General features: G+C 46.3%; 5 protein-coding genes, 1 long non-coding RNA gene and 1 pseudogene across 6 annotated transcripts; 5 read left to right on the top strand and 2 right to left on the bottom strand.

The window, feature by feature from the left end:
* Window positions 1–188: 188 nt before the first annotated feature.
* On the top strand, window positions 189–3321 carry LOC123470511. The gene has a single exon (XM_045170830.1). The coding sequence runs from the start codon at window positions 875–877 to the stop codon at window positions 3095–3097; it is 2223 nt and encodes a 740-aa protein (XP_045026765.1). The 5' UTR covers window positions 189–874; the 3' UTR covers window positions 3098–3321.
* A 613-nt stretch (window positions 3322–3934) lies between these two features.
* On the top strand, window positions 3935–5581 carry LOC116936086 (uncharacterized protein K02A2.6-like). The gene has a single exon (XM_045170832.1). It carries the CDS (start codon window positions 4023–4025, stop codon window positions 5520–5522), a length of 1500 nt encoding a protein of 499 aa, XP_045026767.1. The 5' UTR covers window positions 3935–4022; the 3' UTR covers window positions 5523–5581.
* A 2042-nt stretch (window positions 5582–7623) lies between these two features.
* Window positions 7624–9255, bottom strand: LOC123470516 (annotated as a pseudogene).
* Window positions 9256–9466: 211 nt separating this feature from the next.
* On the top strand, window positions 9467–10975 carry LOC116935417 (keratin, type II cytoskeletal 1). Its single transcript, XM_032942723.2, has 2 exons — window positions 9467–9736; window positions 10317–10975. Exons 1-2 carry the CDS (start codon window positions 9614–9616, stop codon window positions 10941–10943), a joined length of 750 nt encoding a protein of 249 aa, XP_032798614.1. The 5' UTR covers window positions 9467–9613; the 3' UTR covers window positions 10944–10975.
* Window positions 10976–11310: 335 nt separating this feature from the next.
* Window positions 11311–13200, top strand: LOC123470514. Its single transcript, XM_045170840.1, has 2 exons — window positions 11311–11443; window positions 11873–13200. Exons 1-2 carry the CDS (start codon window positions 11326–11328, stop codon window positions 13198–13200), a joined length of 1446 nt encoding a protein of 481 aa, XP_045026775.1. The 5' UTR covers window positions 11311–11325.
* Window positions 13201–13249: 49 nt separating this feature from the next.
* LOC123470512 lies at window positions 13250–14633 on the bottom strand. Its single transcript, XM_045170837.1, has 2 exons — window positions 14309–14633; window positions 13250–14225 (listed from the first exon to the last, which is right to left on the bottom strand). The coding sequence occupies exons 1-2, from the start codon at window positions 14426–14428 to the stop codon at window positions 13302–13304; spliced, it is 1044 nt and encodes a 347-aa protein (XP_045026772.1). The 5' UTR covers window positions 14429–14633; the 3' UTR covers window positions 13250–13301.
* Window positions 14634–16037: 1404 nt separating this feature from the next.
* On the top strand, window positions 16038–17332 carry LOC123470521. The gene is made up of 2 exons (XR_006644201.1): window positions 16038–16271; window positions 17153–17332. It is a non-coding gene; the product is annotated as an uncharacterized LOC123470521 (long non-coding RNA).
* Window positions 17333–17361: the final 29 nt, after the last annotated feature.

The following is a 17361-nucleotide window of genomic DNA, read 5'->3' as shown; positions in this document are numbered from 1 at the left end:
CGCATTATTCGCGAATTAACACTGTATGCTGATTCATTATGAAAAATAATCGTTATCTGATCAAAAAAAGGAAAAAAAACACTTATTCACTTCACTTCACTTACACTACTTATCTACATGAGTTTGTATTTCCGATATGCATGTGACGTGCAATGTCTCACTACGTGAATGCTAGCCATTACTGTTGTGTACTAGACATTCTAGGCCTACCACGTCGACCACCAGAGGTCTCTCACCCTTGCCACGTGCGAGGCGAGAGCCTTCTCGCCTCGACGGGCAGTCTCTTTTCCCTTGTGCTCTCGCGCGTACGTATGCGAATCGAGTCTCACGTTAAATACAATCACGCCGACCCGTGCCGGCGTCGACTTACTTAACATGGCGCAGATGGACTAATCTACGATCCCTCAGTGTGTTCAGTGTGTTCCGAGTTTCATCCTCGTCACCTGACATAATTCTTTTCGTGTGCGGTGGAGAAGCGTTGCAGTGCGTTGGTGTCCATGCCCCACGCGGCGGCCATCTTGGCATCTCGTGTTTGTGCACCTCCACCGGCTCTGCCCGTACGGGCTGTGGTAACTATCTATCCTACAGTGTATACTCTACGGGAGGCCTGTATTTCATCACGTGTGCATGGCATCGGGCCATTTCGATATACATTTTACTTTTCGTGGGGCGGTGTCTTTCGCCTCTACGTACTCCACGGTTTATTGAGGCGGCGCGGCGGCCATTTTCGTCTCTCTTGCCGTCCCCGTGTGTGTGTGGCCAAGTTTTTATGGCGCAGCGAGCGTCTATATCACGTGATACGATCTAAACCGAGTGCCACGTCGATCGAGCGACACTGACCTAGAGTGACAATCCGCAGGCCGCAAGCAGGTTTATGTCCACATCCGGACACACCTATAATTTAAGGTCTTCATCCCGTGTACATCTGCCGACTTCAGACCTGCCCGGGTCGTCACGGCCAAGCACAGCCGGCACAATGGCGTCGGTGGACGACGCATTAGACGCGGCAGCAGCCGCCGCAGCAGCAGCGTCGGCGGCAGTCGGTCGGATCGCCTCGGTCGAACAGAATCAGCAGGCGATGACGCAACAATTGACCGCCATTACTCAACAATTACAGCTGCTGCTACAGGGTGGCGGTGGCGCTGGTGGCATCGGTGGAGGTTCGGCTAGCGGTGGCGCTGGTGGCAGTGGCGGAGGTTTGCCCGGCGCTGGCGGCGGTGGTGGCGCTGGAGGAGGAGCGCAACAACGACGTAGAATCGACCCATCATGCCTGGACAAGCTACACGGCGACGCGTCGCTCTCTCAACTACGTACGTGGAGGAATCGTTGGAACGATTTCTGCCAATTGAATCAGCTGTCGACGTACCCTTCCAACGAACAAATGGCCGCCTTCCGGATGGTCCTCGACCCAGCCATGCAGCAGATTGTGGAGGTGGCGCTCGGAATTCCTTCAGCGACACCATTATCACCGACAGACGTCCTGGACCAAATCAACACGTACATCCGATCAAAGCGAAATATCGCACTTGATCGCGTCGCTTTCGAGGACTGTCGTCAGAGCACCTCAGAAACTTTCGACGATTTCTATATTCGTTTGCGTGGATTGGCAGAAGCAGCCGACTTATGCGTCACCTGTTCCGACACTCGGCTGACGACCCGCATCATGGCGGGTATACGCGACTCCGAGACCAGAAGGAAGCTGCTCGCGCTGAGCCCGTTCCCGACGCTGCAACACACCGTCAACATATGTCGCAGCGAGGAGGCAGCCAAGGCCAACGAGAAGTCATTGAGCAACGCGCCGGTCATCTCTCACATGCAAACTCGGCACCAAGGGTCAGTACGGCAGACCGACACCAGCAGGTGCGGGTCGTGCGGACGCCTGTCACACCGGGCGGGTGAGACATGTCCAGCAATGGGCAAACAGTGCCATCTGTGCGGCACAAACAACCATTTCTCTCCATGCTGCCCCAATTCCAAAAAACCGAAATCGGAGCCGGCGGACAGCGGTGGTGCTAGCAGTAGCGGTGGCGGTTCGGCTGGCGGTGGCGCTGGTAGCAGCGGCGGTCGATACCACGACGGAAGCCGTTCACGAGCGCATATGAAGCGTATAGTGGTGGGCAATGTGCAAGCCAGCAGGCGACGACGCCCGGCGCCCACCATTTCCATACAGCTGGGCCATTCGACCGGACAGGCAGCCACCACTATTGAGAAGGTGACTCCGGACGGCGGGGCAGAGGCGACTGTTGGCGGAATGGACGTGTTGCACGCGCTAGGATTCTCTGAAGCAAACTTGTCGTCATCCACTTTCGACCTCGTTATGGCGGACAGATCCACACCGTTGCTAGTAATAGGGGAAAAGGAGTTTACGGCCACGTACGAAGGGACGGCAGCAAGCATCACTATCACGTTCAGCCCCGATATCTCGGGACTTTTATTGTCGTGGTACGACTGCATCAACCTGGGAATTCTCCACGACGAATACCCGAGGCCATGGAAGAATTCACGTCACGGCATGCAGATTAATTCCCTTCAGACAGCAAACCGCCGCAAGGCACCGTACGTTTATGACGGAATTGTTCCTCTAGATCCGTCACCAGACGACATTCAACGTATTGGGAACGATATTGCCAGACAGTTCAACGACGTCTTTGACCAAACAGGCTCACTCAACTGCATGGAAGGACCGGAGATGATTATCGAGCTGACGGACGACGCCACCCCTTTCTACGTCAACGGATCCAGACCCCTTCCCTTCGCCGACCGCCCGGCTGTGAAGAAATTGTTGGACGACTACGTTGAAAAGAAAATCATATGCCCTGTGACCGAACCATCGGACTGGGCGGCTCCACTTGTCGTAACACGCAAGTCTGACGGCTCATTACGCATATGCGTCGATCATACGCGTCTCAACCGATTCGTGCGACGGCCAACTCATCCCACTCGAGCACCGCGGGACGCGGTGGCGGAAATCACGGGGGACGCCAAATTCTTCTCGACGTTCGATGCGGCCAACGGATATTACCAGATCCCCCTAGCACCCTCGTCGCAGCATCTCACCGTTTTCATGACACCATGGGGCAGGTACAAATATTTGTGAGCTCCGATGGGGTTGTGCAGTTCCAGCGATGAATACAACCGGCGCGCCGACCTAGCCTTCGAGAACGTCAGCAACACCGTCCGGGTAGTGGACGACCTTCTCCGCTTTGATAATTCCTTCCCGGAACACGTAGCGGGAGTATGCGCGGTACTGTCAGCGGCCAGGAAATCCAGTATCACATTCAGCCTGAAAAAATTTCAATTTGCTCGCACGCAGGTCCAGTGGGTTGGTTTTCAAATCCAACCGGGAGGCGTATCCGTTGATCCAGAAAAGATACGGGCCATCTCGGATTTTCCGAAACCAACCAACATCACGGAGCTGCGCTCCTTCATGGGGCTCGTCGAGCAACTAGCCGGATTTTCTACAGAGGTGGCAGCCGCAAAAACACCGCTGCGCCCCCTTCTGAGCTCCAGGACACCCTTTTTATGGACAGCCGACCACGACCACGCCTTCGACGCGGTCAAGGCTGCTCTCGTGGCGCCACCTATCCTAGCGCCTTTTAATCCGGAGCTGGAGACGTCGCTGCAGGTCGACGCTTCTCGGAAGAACGGCATGGGCTATGCGCTGCTTCAGCGTCACGAAGACATCTGGAAACTCGTCGACGCCAACTCTCGGTGGTGCACCGACACAGAATCGCGTTACCCCATTGTGGAGCTGGAACTGGCAGCCGTCGAATGGGCGATGCGTAAGTGCCGCCTCTATCTCCTGGGATTACCATCGTTTCAGCTGGTTGTGGACCATCAGGCGTTGGTCACTATCCTGGACAAATACACCCTGGACGCGGTAGAAAATCCCAAACTCCAGCGTTTAAAGGAGCGGTTGTCCCCATTTGTTTTTTTCGACCATATGGCGGAAAGGACGGAGCCACTCCATTCCGGACGCCCTTTCCAGGGCTCCTGTGAACGACCCGAGCCCCGACGACGAGATGGCCAACGACGACGTCCAGTCTTTTGCCAGACGTGTGGTGATCCGTCAGGTCAGCAGTATACAACAGGCCACCGACGAGATGGAGGAGGACGGCATCGACGTGGAGTCTCACCTGTCCGACCCCATGCTGGACGAATTGAGAGCTGTAGCTGCATCGGACTCCGATTACGTCGAGCTCATGGCGGCGATATCAACGGGATTCCGGACACCACGCAATCAGACAGCCCTGGGCGTTCGTCAATATTGGTCTGTCCGAGAAGAACTATCGGTAGACGACGGCCTCGTCCTCTTCGGCCGCCGCATCGTCATTCCACGGCCGGCCCGCCGGGAGTTAATCAAAAAGCTCCACGCGGCCCATCAGGGCATCGTACGAATGAAGCGCCGGGCGCGTCAAACCGTCTTTTGGCCGGGTATGTCGAACGACATAACCTTATGGGTGGAAAGCTGCCAGGCATGTCAAGAGCGACTCCCGCATCAACAGAAGGAGCCCCTAATGCGCGACCCCCTGCCAACACGGGTATTTGAAGATGTTTCGGCCGACCTTTTTCAGCTGGGCTCGCTACACGTCCTCGTCTACGCGGACCGCCTTTCCGGATGGCCCATCGTTCACCAATGGCGCCACGACCCGTCGGCGCGGGAAGTTACACAGGCCGTAATTGAAAATTTCGTCGACCTGGGCGTCCCCGTGCGGCTGCGGTCCGACAACGGCCCACAGTTCGAAGCCCACAGTTTCCAGACCAAATTAAGCCAATGGGGCGTAGCGTGGGGCAGCTCTACGCCACACTACCCCCAAAGCAACGGCCACGCGGAAGCAGCAGTTGCAGCGATGAAGGACCTAGTGACAAAAATTTCACCCCACGGTGATATCACATCGGACGAGTTCGCCCGCGGAATGTTGGAATTCCGAAACACCCCGAGAGAAAACGGCAAGTCACCGGCGGAAATGGTTTTTGGACATCCGTTACGGTCCATTTTTCCAGCACACCGGACGGCATATGCCACCCATTGGCGGTCGGCCATGGAAGGCCGTGACCGGCAAACAGCGATCGACGCGGAGGTAAAGTTCCGCTACGACGAGCACGCTCGCCCACTCGCCCCGCTACCATTGGGCACCCACGTTCGGGTGCGGGAGCCAAAGACAAAGCTCTGGGACAAGGTCGGCGTCGTAGTCAGCATAGGTCGCTATCGATCCTACCGGATAAAATTCGCAAGTGGGAGTGTGTTGTGGCGTAACCGAAGATTCCTCCGCCCGATGGTAGCTGTTCCGGAGACAAACGAGCCGCCAGCAGTTCACGATGGCGATGGCGCGGGTGACAGCACTGACGTTCAGCACGCGGCAGCCGGGCAGACGGACGGCGAACAACAGGACAACTTTTCGGGCGCGTCTCTTCCCCTTGGGGCCGCCAGCAGTTCGGGCGATACATCAGCAGACGCAGGACGGCAGCCCGTACGTCGGAGCGAACGTGTACGAAAGAAGAGAGTAATATTTGATGTGTAATGTACTGGCTGAATTTCCATTCATAATATTTGATGTATAATGTACTGGCTGAATTTCCATTCATGTAGTTTTTTGAAAGGGGGGAGCATCATGTCTTTTGTGTTCAGCTGTTTATCTGCGCTTGTGCGCTATAACAGCTCGAGGAGGGTTGTTGTGTACTAGACATTCTAGGCCTACCACGTCGACCACCAGAGGTCTCTCACCCTTGCCACGTGCGAGGCGAGAGCCTTCTCGCCTCGACGGGCAGTCTCTTTTCCCTTGTGCTCTCGCGCGTACGTATGCGAATCGAGTCTCACGTTAAATACAATCACGCCGACCCGTGCCGGCGTCGACTTACTTAACAATTACGACAGGCCGAATGCCGGTTGCAGGGTTCCGTAATAGTAATAGAACTAGTACCAGATTCCAATCTGAAGTGATACAATTCAGAATATAAATAAAGCTGAAACGAAATTGTGATGATCAATAACGTCAACCAGTAGAACTTTACATTAAAAAGTGGAACATTGTTTTTGTTAGCAAGCTGATTAAAATCAAAGGGCTATCGATAGTACTTTGGGGCTTCAGTTTTGTAGCTGGGAGCTTAATTATTGAGTTTGAAACTACGATATTTACCCATGATTGTAAGAATATGTGGACTGGATAGTGAACGGCTGTGTGAGTGTGACACTCTCCTTCCTACCGTTGCCGATCGATGAGTCCACTCGACTGGTTCCAATTTTGATTTGTCTTCATTTTATAAGAATTTGTGTCCCCCAATGCACGCCACTAGCCTATGACGTTGAAAATTACAAGGGCTATATTATTCTTACCCCACCTTAAGTGACGTTTTCACATTTCCTTGTGATTCTCTTCCCTTTTGGCGTTTGGCAATTGCGATTTAAAGGCACGTAACCAGAGAAAAACAGACTATTCTCAACTGATCGCACATGCGCTTTTTTGCTTTGAATTTTCACCAGTTTGAAGGAAAAAAGTGAATATGTACTTTAATGAGTTAATGAATTAACGTGATACGTGACGTCAAGATTGGAATTAACATTGACTATAAATGCTAGAATTTGGTAGTGACGATCCTAGATTGTTTTATTTCCGACAACTGGAATAATTTTATTTCCGACAACTGGAATAACACTTAAACAATGCGTGAGCCAATTAGTACCAACATCGGCCGCAAGGCGATATGGAGGATTCTTGCATGTCGTTAACGGTCTTGATGCGTGATGCCACACCCTAATTCGTGAGTGCTTGAAAGTAATACGAAATTTTAAACATTTAATTAAGTTATTTGTTTTATAGTCAAGTCAAATGATATTCATCACTGTTTTCCCAATAATGTTCATTTAAGACATTGTGTAATATTTTCTCAGAATTTAAATGGGAGTTAGTTTTATGTCGGAAATTGCCCGATTTTTTTATCAACGTAGTTTGGTGCCTAAATTCACGGTATATAAGAGTTGAGTGCATTTCTATGTGTAGCGGCACTTGAAATGACTGGGTATGGTACCCTCCCAATGTTGGGATTGCTAGTAACCAAGAGTCTGTAAGTTCAACTCGAAACGTCAAGCGTTGGTATGGGTGGGAATGTATACCATTCCAATGCAAGGCTGAATAGAGAGGTAAGAGCTATCAGCTGATGTCATGATAGATCGGATCAAAAGCTGTACTATACGATTCGGTCCATCGTGACAGGTCTGAAGGATACTAGCATGTCATTCAAGAGCTTAGCGCAACACTTTTTTTTTTTTTTTTTCAACAACTATAATTCAAACCGGCAAACCAAAACTTCTAACATCTAGTCCGAATATTTGAGCATTTCCTTTTAAGGGAATTTCAGGTTGAAATTAGGAAATTAACATTAGTGGTGGAAATGCAAACTAAAAAATTGTACGCTACGCAATTAAACACTGTAAAGATAAGTGGATTTCAACCTTGCCCAATTCTATGTTAATTAGCCAATGCTATGAATTAAAGCAATGTTCTATGCTACGCAACTAAATAGCTATATAAATTATACCAGACTGATGAATACCAATGATGTAATTCTCACTAATGTTCTAGTGCATAAATGCGTTCAGAAATTTCAATGTTGTAGAGAAACAAATAGTTTTCATTAGCTTTATTTGATACAGAATAAAAACAACGAGGGGATTTGTTAACGGCATTATATCTGTATTCAACAATTCATTTGGAAACATTTGTATGGAACGACTGCTGAATGCATTAATGGAAATACTTGGAACGAGGACTGTAAATGATAAAACCAAATCTGAATATTCCATCATCGAGCTTGATGGACAACGCAATTTTCACGAATAATAGTACTTGGGAGCCTCAGTGTAGTAGGATGGGGTTGCATAGGTTGTTGTGTAGTACTTCGGTGCCTCGGTGTAGTAGCTAGGAGTAGCATATGCTGTGGTATACTCGGGGGCCTTTGTAGTATAATATCTTGGAGCCTCAGTCTGGTAATATTTAGGGGCCTCAGTGTAGTAAGCTGGAGCAGCGTAGGCCTAAGTGGTTGTGTAGTATTCAGCAGCCTTTGTGGTGTAGTATTCAGCAGCCTCAGTGTAGTAAGCCGGAGCAGCGTAGGTGGTGGTGTAGTACTTGGGCGCCTCAGCGTAGTAGCTTGGGGCACCGTACGTTGTGGTGTATTCGGGGGCCTTTGTAGTATAATATTGCGGTGCCTCTGTCTGGTAATACTTGGGAGACTCAGTGTAGTAAGCTGGAGCAGCGTATGTTGTGGTGTAGTACTCAGCTTTCTTCGTGTAATACTCCGGGGCGGCAGTTGTGTAGTATTCAGTTGCCTTTGTGGTATAGTATTGAGGAGCTTCGGTGTAGTAAACCGGAGTGGCATATGTTGTAGTGTAGTACTTCGGGGCTTCTGTATAATAGCTTGGAGCCGCATATGTTGTAGTGTATTGTGGAGCCGAATATTTGGGAGCCTCAGTGTAATAAGCTGGAGCGGCGTAAGTGGTGGTGTAGTATTCAGCTTTCTTTGTGTAGTACTCTGGGGCTTTAGTTGTGTAGTATTCAGCAGCCTCAGTATAGTAAGACGGAGCAGCATAAGTTGTGGTGTAGTAAGTAGGTTCGACGTAGTACGAAGGAGCAGTCGTGGTGTAGTAACTTGGGGCAACGTAGTACTTCGAGGCTTCAGTGTAGTAGGTCGGCTCGGAGTAATAAGATGGGGCGGCTTCAGTGTAGTAGGTTGGTGCTACGTAATACTTAGGCGCCTCTGTAGTTGTGTAGTACGACACGGTTGTAGTGTAGCTTGGAGCAGAGTAATATTTCGGGGCCTCGGTGTAGTAAACTGGTGAAGCGTAAGTTGTGGTGTAATACTCCTGATCCGGAGCCTTTGTGGTATAGTAAGTGGAGCCTCGGTGTAGTAGCTTGGAGTGGTATAATATACTGGCGCTTCCGTGTAATAGCTCGGTGCGGAGTAGTATTTTGGTTCCTCCATATAGTAAGTGGGAGCTGCATACGTGGTGGTGTAGTATTCAGGAGCCTTTGTCCCATAGTACATGGGAGCCTCGGTGTAGTAAGTGGGGGCCGCATATGTTGTGGGGTAGTACTCGGGCGCCTTTGTAGTGTAGTAAGTGGGGGCCGCATACGTCGTGGTGTAGTACGGCGCAGCAGTGGTGTAGTACGGCGCAGCAGTGGTGTAGTACGGCGCAGCAGTGGTGTAGTACGGCGCAGCAGTGGTCGTCTGGTATGAATAACTACCGTACTCGGAAGTCTTTTGTTTTCACCCAAAAAAAAGGGGGGGCCTTAAAAGAATAACCAGGATTTTGGGTACTTGGCTTTACGACATCATAAGACAGCATCCAATCTAACGTTAGCCATAAGAGATCACAAACAAAAAAAGGCTTTTCTCTATGGAGTGAATGGTTGTAAAACCATATAGTCTTATATAAGACTATCTGGCAACAGTGTTCCCAACACTGTAGCAGACAACCATTCACAAGCAATTCACGACTGGAAACACACGTTAAACTTGACACACTTTGAACTTTTGTACTTTTTTGCAATTATTTTTGTGTTCCAATTCTCGAAAACAGTGTGTTTTTGGACTATTCCTGATCGAGGAAATTTTCACTATGGCGAAACCTTTTTTCCCACAAGACTGGGAATCTCTTACGGTAGAAGAACTGGCCACTGCCAGAGCAAAACTGGCAGGATTCATCGAGGCTGTACCCGACCGAGAGAAAATCCTTCGCGAGGTAATAATTATTTGAAACTACTAATAATCGTTATATAAGACTACGAATTCTGTTATTTGTGGAAATTGACAATCAATTTTGATTGTGGACACATTCCAAAATCTGAGCTGCATGTAACCAGCCATGAGACACGACTCGATTACATGTCACGAAAATGTAGTGAATCGACCATCGGAGATGCTTTGTATTGATTATATGTAACCAGACAGCTGCATGTAACCAGACATGAGCATGATTTGTGGCATATCTAGTCTTTTAATTTTTTCAAACGAAAGATTACACCAAATTGTTTCAGACAGCTGCATGTAACCAGACATGAGCAGGACTTTCAGCTTAATCTAGTTGTTTAATAAGGCTATGAATACTGTTATTTGTGAAAATCAACAATCAATTTTGATTGTGTAACGTATTCCAAAATCTGAGCTGCATGTAACCAGTCATGAGCCACGACTCGATTATACATGTCATGAAAATGTAGTAAATCGACAAGCGGAGACGCTGTGTATCGAATGTATGTAATCAGACAGCTGCATGTAACCAGACAAAGATTACAGCAAATTGTTTCGTCTGTCTATTCTAGCAATTGGAAGCTACACAGAAGGCTCTATTGCCCCTCCAAAATGGTATTATTGCATCTGCGACTCTGATCTCCACACTCGCTGCGGGTGCCACGAAAAGAGAAGCCGAAAATATTTTAGTCGAGTTACGGAAATCGGAGGAGTCCATGAGAGATCGTCTTTTCTTACTGCAAGTGTGGCGCAAATACGATCAGGAGACGGCCGACAAGCTTGCACGGCGAAAGGCTGGAGAATACTTGGACCCAGAACTGGTAAAAGTTTTGGAGGAACGGGAGAAGAAAATGGATCGGGAGAAACACGAAAGAGAGAAAGACAGGGACAAATTCGGCAATCGATCAAAACGCTACAGGAGTGACTCGTCATACCGCGGCGATTCCAGACCGAGTACATTAGATCACGGAACCTATCATACCGGTGGACGTGGTGGTTTTGGATACGGGTACGGCGGAGGAGGCTACGGAGGAAGTTATGGCGGACACGGAGGAAGTTATGGCGGACACGGCGGAGGTGGAAGTTATGGGGGTCGAGGCGGAAGTTTCCGAGGTGGAAAACGACCGGGACCAGAACAAAAATGTCATCTCTGCGGCGATCCAGGACATTTTTTCAAACAATGTCCAACAAAAAAGTAATCATTACGATGCCAATATCAAACTAAACTATACAAAGAATAAAATGTTTTGTATATGAGACTCATACGCAATTTTGTTTTCAGAAATTCTTGTGATCAACTACTATAGTGATCAAGTAGATCTTGATAACACTGATACTGGACAAGGCGATGCTGATTTAGATAGACTGAGAAACGACAACAGTGGTGATCGACAGGAAAATGCTACTATAAAAGAATTTTTTCCTGGCTCGATACATTCGGAAGAAGTTAGAGATTTCTGGCGAACGGAACTATGTGCTGGCGCATGGGTCATGGACGTTTTACAGGAGGGTTATGTCATTCCCTTTGTCGAAAATCCTCCAGCTTACGAAGAGAACAACAACAAATCGGCTATTAATGACATGCCCTTTGTCCTCCAAGCGGTCGCAGATCTAAAAAAAGTGGGAGTAATTGAGTTTAGGGACGAGAAGCCAACTTGCGTGTCTCCCTTGACAGTGTCCAAGAAATACGGCAGAGATGGTAAAATCAAGAATAGACTTTGTTGGGATGGATCCAGATGGGTCAATTTATTTATCAGAGTCCAAAAAGTTGTGCTCTCACATTTACAGAGAGCATTGGAGATCACAAGAAAAGGGGATTTTCAAGTGGTTTACGATCTCAAGGCGGCTTATCATCATGTCCGAATCCATCCATCACAGACCAAATATTTGGGCGCATCTATACCAAAACCAGACGGTGGCACGCAGTATTTTGTTTTCTTGTATCTCCCCTTTGGCCTGTCCTCTGCTGTCCATTGCCTAACGAAGCTTTTTAAACCATTGAATGCCTATATCCATGGAAAGGGAATCCGACACTCCATTTATTTGGACGATGGTAGGATAATTGCAGAAACGAAGTGTAGAGCGGAGGAACAGCGTTTGTCTGTCTACAAAATTCTAAAAAATTCAGGATGGATTCTGGAAGTGGAAAAATCTGATAAAGAGGGAGACACCAACCAGGCCAAGGAATACCTCGGCTTCATTATTGACACCAACAGCATGACAGTTCGTCTCCAAGAAGCCAAGAAACAACGCATACTACAAAAAGTTTGGGAGACGATATCATATGGATCAAAGCCATTTCTTGCCAAACAATTGGCCGGAATCCTCGGGAAAATAGTAGCTACAGAGCCAGCACTGGGGCCAATAGTAATCATGGTAGCAAGGGCTTCTTATGCAGTTTTGGAAGAAGCCACAAGACGGAAAGGATGGAATACAACGGTAGTAATGAGCCAGGAGGCTCAGGACAGTCTAAAGTTTTTTGCCGATAACTGTTCAAAATTTGACAATTCACCCATCCGATCAGCCGCCACGGAAATCGCTGTTCTATCTATCATAGGACCGCCAAATTCTTTTATGAAGTCTAGTTTTGTCGCAAATCACGTGCGCACGAACGAAGAGAAGATTTGGGCAAGTGACGCGTCAGGATACGCGACATGTGCCTATTCCATCAAAGGGGATCACCTCTATTTTCGTGGAACGTTAAGTAAAGACGAGAGAATGCTATCATCCGGACACCGAGAACTATTGGCCGTCGCTAAAACGTTGACATATTACGAACACACAGGCAAGATTAAAAACAAAGCTACGAATATATATTGGCTCACCGATAGTCAAAATATGGTGACTTTTCTAACAAAGGGATCAGGGAAAAGTCACATCCAGAAGGAGGTTTTCAAAATCATGATTCAATGCAAAAGGCTCAACATCAGAATAATTCCAATTCATTTGCTACGAGACGATCCCCGAATCAAGATAGCAGACGACGGCTCAAAAACGGTGGACACGGACGACTGGCAGATCGACGACGAAACTTTTCAAAAAAACAAGGATAAATACAACTTCACAATCGATTTGTTCGCTTCCGATCGTAATTCAAAATGCAAAAAATTTTATTCCAACTTCTATTGCACTAATACATCAGGTATCGACGCTTTTTCGCATTCTTGGGACGAGGAAGTAGCTTGGATCTGCCCACCCATCCAAGAAATCACCAGGATTGTTAGGAAATTGAAGATCTCGAGAATGAACGGGGTATTATTCGTACCCAAATGGAAAACGGCAGATTATTGGGCAGAAATTTTTGACGACAGAAACAGTCTTTTGTGGCCGTTTAGTTCTGCAGAAACATGTAGGCCTTTCATCGTTCAAGAAACTCATAACCCACGCTCTCCATTCTCTGGACGAACAAAATTTGATTTTATTCTACTACATTTTAATTCACGTTTACAACGTTGATATCTGTTGGATGATCAAATAAAAAAAAAAAAAAAAAATGCGGAAACAATTTATGGCAGCTTTTTTGTTTAATTTCATTGCACGACAAAAGAAAATTCCCATCAGACTGTGTTTGTATCATTTTGATTTTTCTGCAACAACTCTGACATTGATAAACGACTTGGAATCGAAAGATCTACATATTTGGCAGGCATCGCGTCGGAACGCCAGCCTCCAAGACGTTTGAGTTGTTTGTCAGTTGCACCATGGGCTGCGGCGGTTGTCGCTCCACCTCTTTTTCCGGAATGCTCACCATAAAGTTTCCCATCATACCCCAAGGAGTCCATTAATTTCTTCATGTCAGCCAGGGCTCCACTATAAGGTACCGATTTGTCTGGATTCGGAAAATTTTTTGCCAAACACGAAGGAACAAGATAGCCGATATAGGATGTTCCTAAATATTTGAAGTAGTTTAAAGTGAGCTGAACAGGACAACGCCTGACAGTTGGATTCGATGCAACTACTCGCTCGGCTCCTTCAGTGTACAGGTCATTTTTTCCGCCCTTGAATAGGATCCTCAAATGGGGTGAAGGATCCGTAACGTATTTGACGTCACTCCTACGCAACTTGACGATATCGCTAAACCTTCCAAGAGTATGATACTCCATTGAAATTCTCCAAATTGTGCGCCACAAAACGACAGACGCACGCAATCCATCCCTCCCATGTTTAGTTTGGTAGAGGTGGTTATAAAACTTGTCAAGAATTTCTTCAGTAATAGGTAACTTAGCAGTACGTGTTTGAGGATGTTCATTTCGGAATCCACGAAACAATGTGGATATCGTTTCGTGAGTCGTAGGCGATGGCAGCATGCGAATACGGTACTCATTAGTAACCGCGGCACTCAGCATTACGACTTTCGAATATGATTTGTCTCGCATCATCACGAGGGAGAGACAAGCGGCTAATTGTTCATGGCTGGCTCCAAACTCTTCCAATTCGTTTCTTTGACAAAAATTCCGCCAAACATCATACACGCGGTCGTACTATAAGTTCAAGAGTTATAAAGCTTCTATAAGTTCCATGGCCATCTTTTTTCTTTCACAAAATGGTAGGAAATGTTTCATACCTGCTGTTTTGTTGAATTTTTCACAGACTTGGAAAGATAGTATCGAGCGGCATCAAGCCCCATCGACAACTCGGAGTTTCGGTCTCCAAAAGAATCGGTCACTGAATTTTGGCTCTCCATGTTTTACACTTTGAAATCTGATAGCAGACTCGAAATTAAAAGCAGACGACGGCAATCTCAAAGCAATGTTGACTAATGAGTTTTATTCAACATATTGACACTAAAAACAGTGACAGCCAAAATATGGTTCCCCTTCCTGCTTGCCACTTTTATTTCAGGGTGCTCCAGATGCTAATCACCTGATACCTGGAATTGATTGTTGGGGTGCTACCCATTTGCTTGCTTGGAACCTAATTATATGATAGAGTAACTTATAGTGTACATAAGTGAACGTAAGAGAAAAGTGTACTTTTCATAAGTAAAACGATGAAAAGTGACCACTTTTCTATGGAGTGAATGGTTGTAAAACCATATAGTCTTATATAAGACTATCTGGCAACAGTGTTCCCAACACTGTAGCAGACAACCATTCACAAGCAATTCACGACTGGGAACACACGTTAAACTTGACACACTTTGAACTTTTGTACTTTTTTGCAATTATTTTTGTGTTCCAATTCTCGAAAACAGTGTGTTTTTGGACTATTCCTGATCGAGGAAATTTTCACTATGGCGAAACCTTTTTTCCCACAAGACTGGGAATCTCTTACGGTAGAAGAACTGGCCACTGCCAGAGCAAAACTGGCAGGATTCATCGAGGCTGTACCCGACCGAGAGAAAATCATCCGCGAGGGTGCTCCAGATGCTAATCACCTGATACCTGGAATTGAGTGTTGGGGTGCTACCCATTTGCTTGCTTGGAACCTAATTATATGATAGAGTAACTTATAGTGTACATAAGTGAACGTAAGAGAAAAGTGTACTTTTCATAAGTAAAACGATGAAAAGTATAATATTCTATTGCGGGGATGACGCATGTGTTACGCACAGCCAGACGAATACAACAGTGGGGACATGTCATACGTCTTTCTGAAGTCGCGTTATATAAAATACCCTGAAAGCTATTGCATAAATAAACGTCTGCTGAGAGCAGAAGAAACACACAATAAAAGAGGGTAATACGATGACATTTTTTATTTAGGTTAACCCAACTTGGAGCGTGTATAGAAACACAAATAAATCTGTTAATGAAGTGTATAATGAAAAATCGATAATGGCGCACACCTGTTGGCTGTAATTTTGGCTGTAATGTTGAGCTGGACGAATACCGGCCCAACGGCTGTGGTATATAGAACGCGGACGCATTAAGTAATCACAGACTCTATTATATAGTTATCGCAGCTGGAAAAACCAGAAAGAAAAGTTGAGTGAAATGTGGCACAAGGCACATCGGTCTCGTCACTTTCGAAATAAAACTGGCGTTGTGTATTAGTTTGGATCGGCCGAATAGATGCGGGAGAGCCACAACAACAAAAGAAAACGATGTTAGCCAATAACGCCCAAAAAAATCAACTTTAAAACATCAATAAATGCTAAACGTTTAAAGTGGTTTATAGGAGGAGATTACCGCTATGTTTAACCAATTCAAATATGAAAAAAAATGAAATACGCGAGGAGCTGATATGAATAAATCAACATGAAGAAATCGTGAGTTAATGCCGATCTTTGTCTCGAGCTATACATAAAAATGATGAAACGTCTTCGACACCAGGACGGACACGCGCTCGAATTTGCACATGTTACTTTGCATGTACAGCATATACAGGGGTTGAGATATTTATAGATATTTATAGATTTGATATATCACTACTACCCCAAACTTCCCTGCACCAAAGTACCCTACTACTAGCTAACCTGCACCAGCTTACTCTACTCCCAGCTACAACAAGGATAACAAATACGCTGATATCACCATCACCAGCCAATCTGACGAACGCATCCTCGATGGCAGCAGCCAATGGAGGTAATAAATAATTAATCTGAGGATTTCCGTTATCTGATAAAAAAAACCAACCAAGACCAAGACCAGGACCAAGACTGCTATGCCATAAAAACGAAAAGTTAGTCGATTATTTTTTTTTTTGACACTGGTCTTCACCTGCCATTCAAACTGGCTTACGAGCAAACGACGAACCTTTTAAGAATCCATTAGGGGTTGAAACTTGAAAGATTCCCATGGGGTCAGTTCGATTAACACCTGAATTATATTACGAGAATACAACAGCATATACCATAGACAGTGACAGAATCCATTCACGCAGCACTTTTTCTCTGTTTTGTCACTCATCGAAAACAATAAAGCGAAGAGGGCAGTATGGGTTTCGCTGATGCGTCAACCTACCTGCTAATCACTTTTACTCTCAATAAATTGCCAACGTGAGATTCCGCAGGAATTAAAAGGTTTAATTCAACGTGCTACTCACGTGCCACCTAGTGCCAACCGAAGATAACTTTCCCGGTCTTACGGCGGGACTGATACACGTTCCATTCACGATCCGTGATTAACAATAGACCATACGATTTTTCTATTGTAGCGTTTTTCATATGTAAGTATCTCTCTAGCATAAACAAGATTCTATTCAATAGATAATAAAGGAAGTAACGAATAAAGTTCATTTTTTATTATTGTCAATTCAGTTTATTCTGTTTGCGAAATTTAACAAGAAACGTCAACTTGTGCCATAAAGAGCCGCAGCGTTTTGCAAGTCTCTTTGGTGCAGTATAAAAGACTTGATCAAACGTTTTACATTTGGTAACGGTGTTGGTTCGCTATAGGCCTAGCACCGTTACTATGCGTGATACCATGTGCGTTACTAATGAGTGTTTATCTAATGCTAATTGCAGGTCTGGGAATGGCTGAAAAGAGTGACGCAAAAATCAGGACAGATTGAAAAATGATTGGAATAATGACCACACTGGCCGGTTACATGGAAAGCAAAGGCTATCAACTCTAAATGGAGGAAATTAGGTGTCCACATGAATTATAAACGGTGGATTAATTGAACGACCAAACCCACTCTTTTTTCACGTTCTCTGCAGTTAACCATCACAAA

The sequence above is a fragment of the Daphnia magna genome, linkage group LG3 (genome assembly GCF_020631705.1).
Source record: "Daphnia magna isolate NIES linkage group LG3, ASM2063170v1.1, whole genome shotgun sequence".
Classification (NCBI taxonomy): domain Eukaryota; kingdom Metazoa; phylum Arthropoda; class Branchiopoda; order Diplostraca; family Daphniidae; genus Daphnia; species Daphnia magna.
This window is presented reverse-complemented; position numbering and strand designations above follow the sequence as displayed.

What these genes read in the sequence shown, in the direction of transcription:
- LOC123470511 (XM_045170830.1), top strand. Translation starts at nt 875, where the DNA reads ATGTCCACATCCGGACACACCTATAATTTAAGGTCTTCATCCCGTGTA.
- LOC116935417 (XM_032942723.2), top strand. Translation starts at nt 9,614, where the DNA reads ATGGCGAAACCTTTTTTCCCACAAGACTGGGAATCTCTTACGGTAGAA. An exon ending in GAGAGAAAATCCTTCGCGAG is followed by an intron (nt 9,737 to 10,316) that starts GTAATAATTATT and finishes TGTCTATTCTAG; the next exon opens with CAATTGGAAGCTACACAGAA.
- LOC123470512 (XM_045170837.1), bottom strand. Translation starts at nt 14,428, where the DNA reads ATGGAGAGCCAAAATTCAGTGACCGATTCTTTTGGAGACCGAAACTCC. An exon ending in AAAATTCAACAAAACAGCAG is followed by an intron (nt 14,226 to 14,308) that starts GTATGAAACATT and finishes TTGAACTTATAG; the next exon opens with TACGACCGCGTGTATGATGT.
- LOC116936086 (XM_045170832.1), top strand. Translation starts at nt 4,023, where the DNA reads ATGGCCAACGACGACGTCCAGTCTTTTGCCAGACGTGTGGTGATCCGT.
- LOC123470514 (XM_045170840.1), top strand. Translation starts at nt 11,326, where the DNA reads ATGCCCTTTGTCCTCCAAGCGGTCGCAGATCTAAAAAAAGTGGGAGTA. An exon ending in CAAGAAATACGGCAGAGATG is followed by an intron (nt 11,444 to 11,872) that starts GTAAAATCAAGA and finishes TAAAAAATTCAG; the next exon opens with GATGGATTCTGGAAGTGGAA.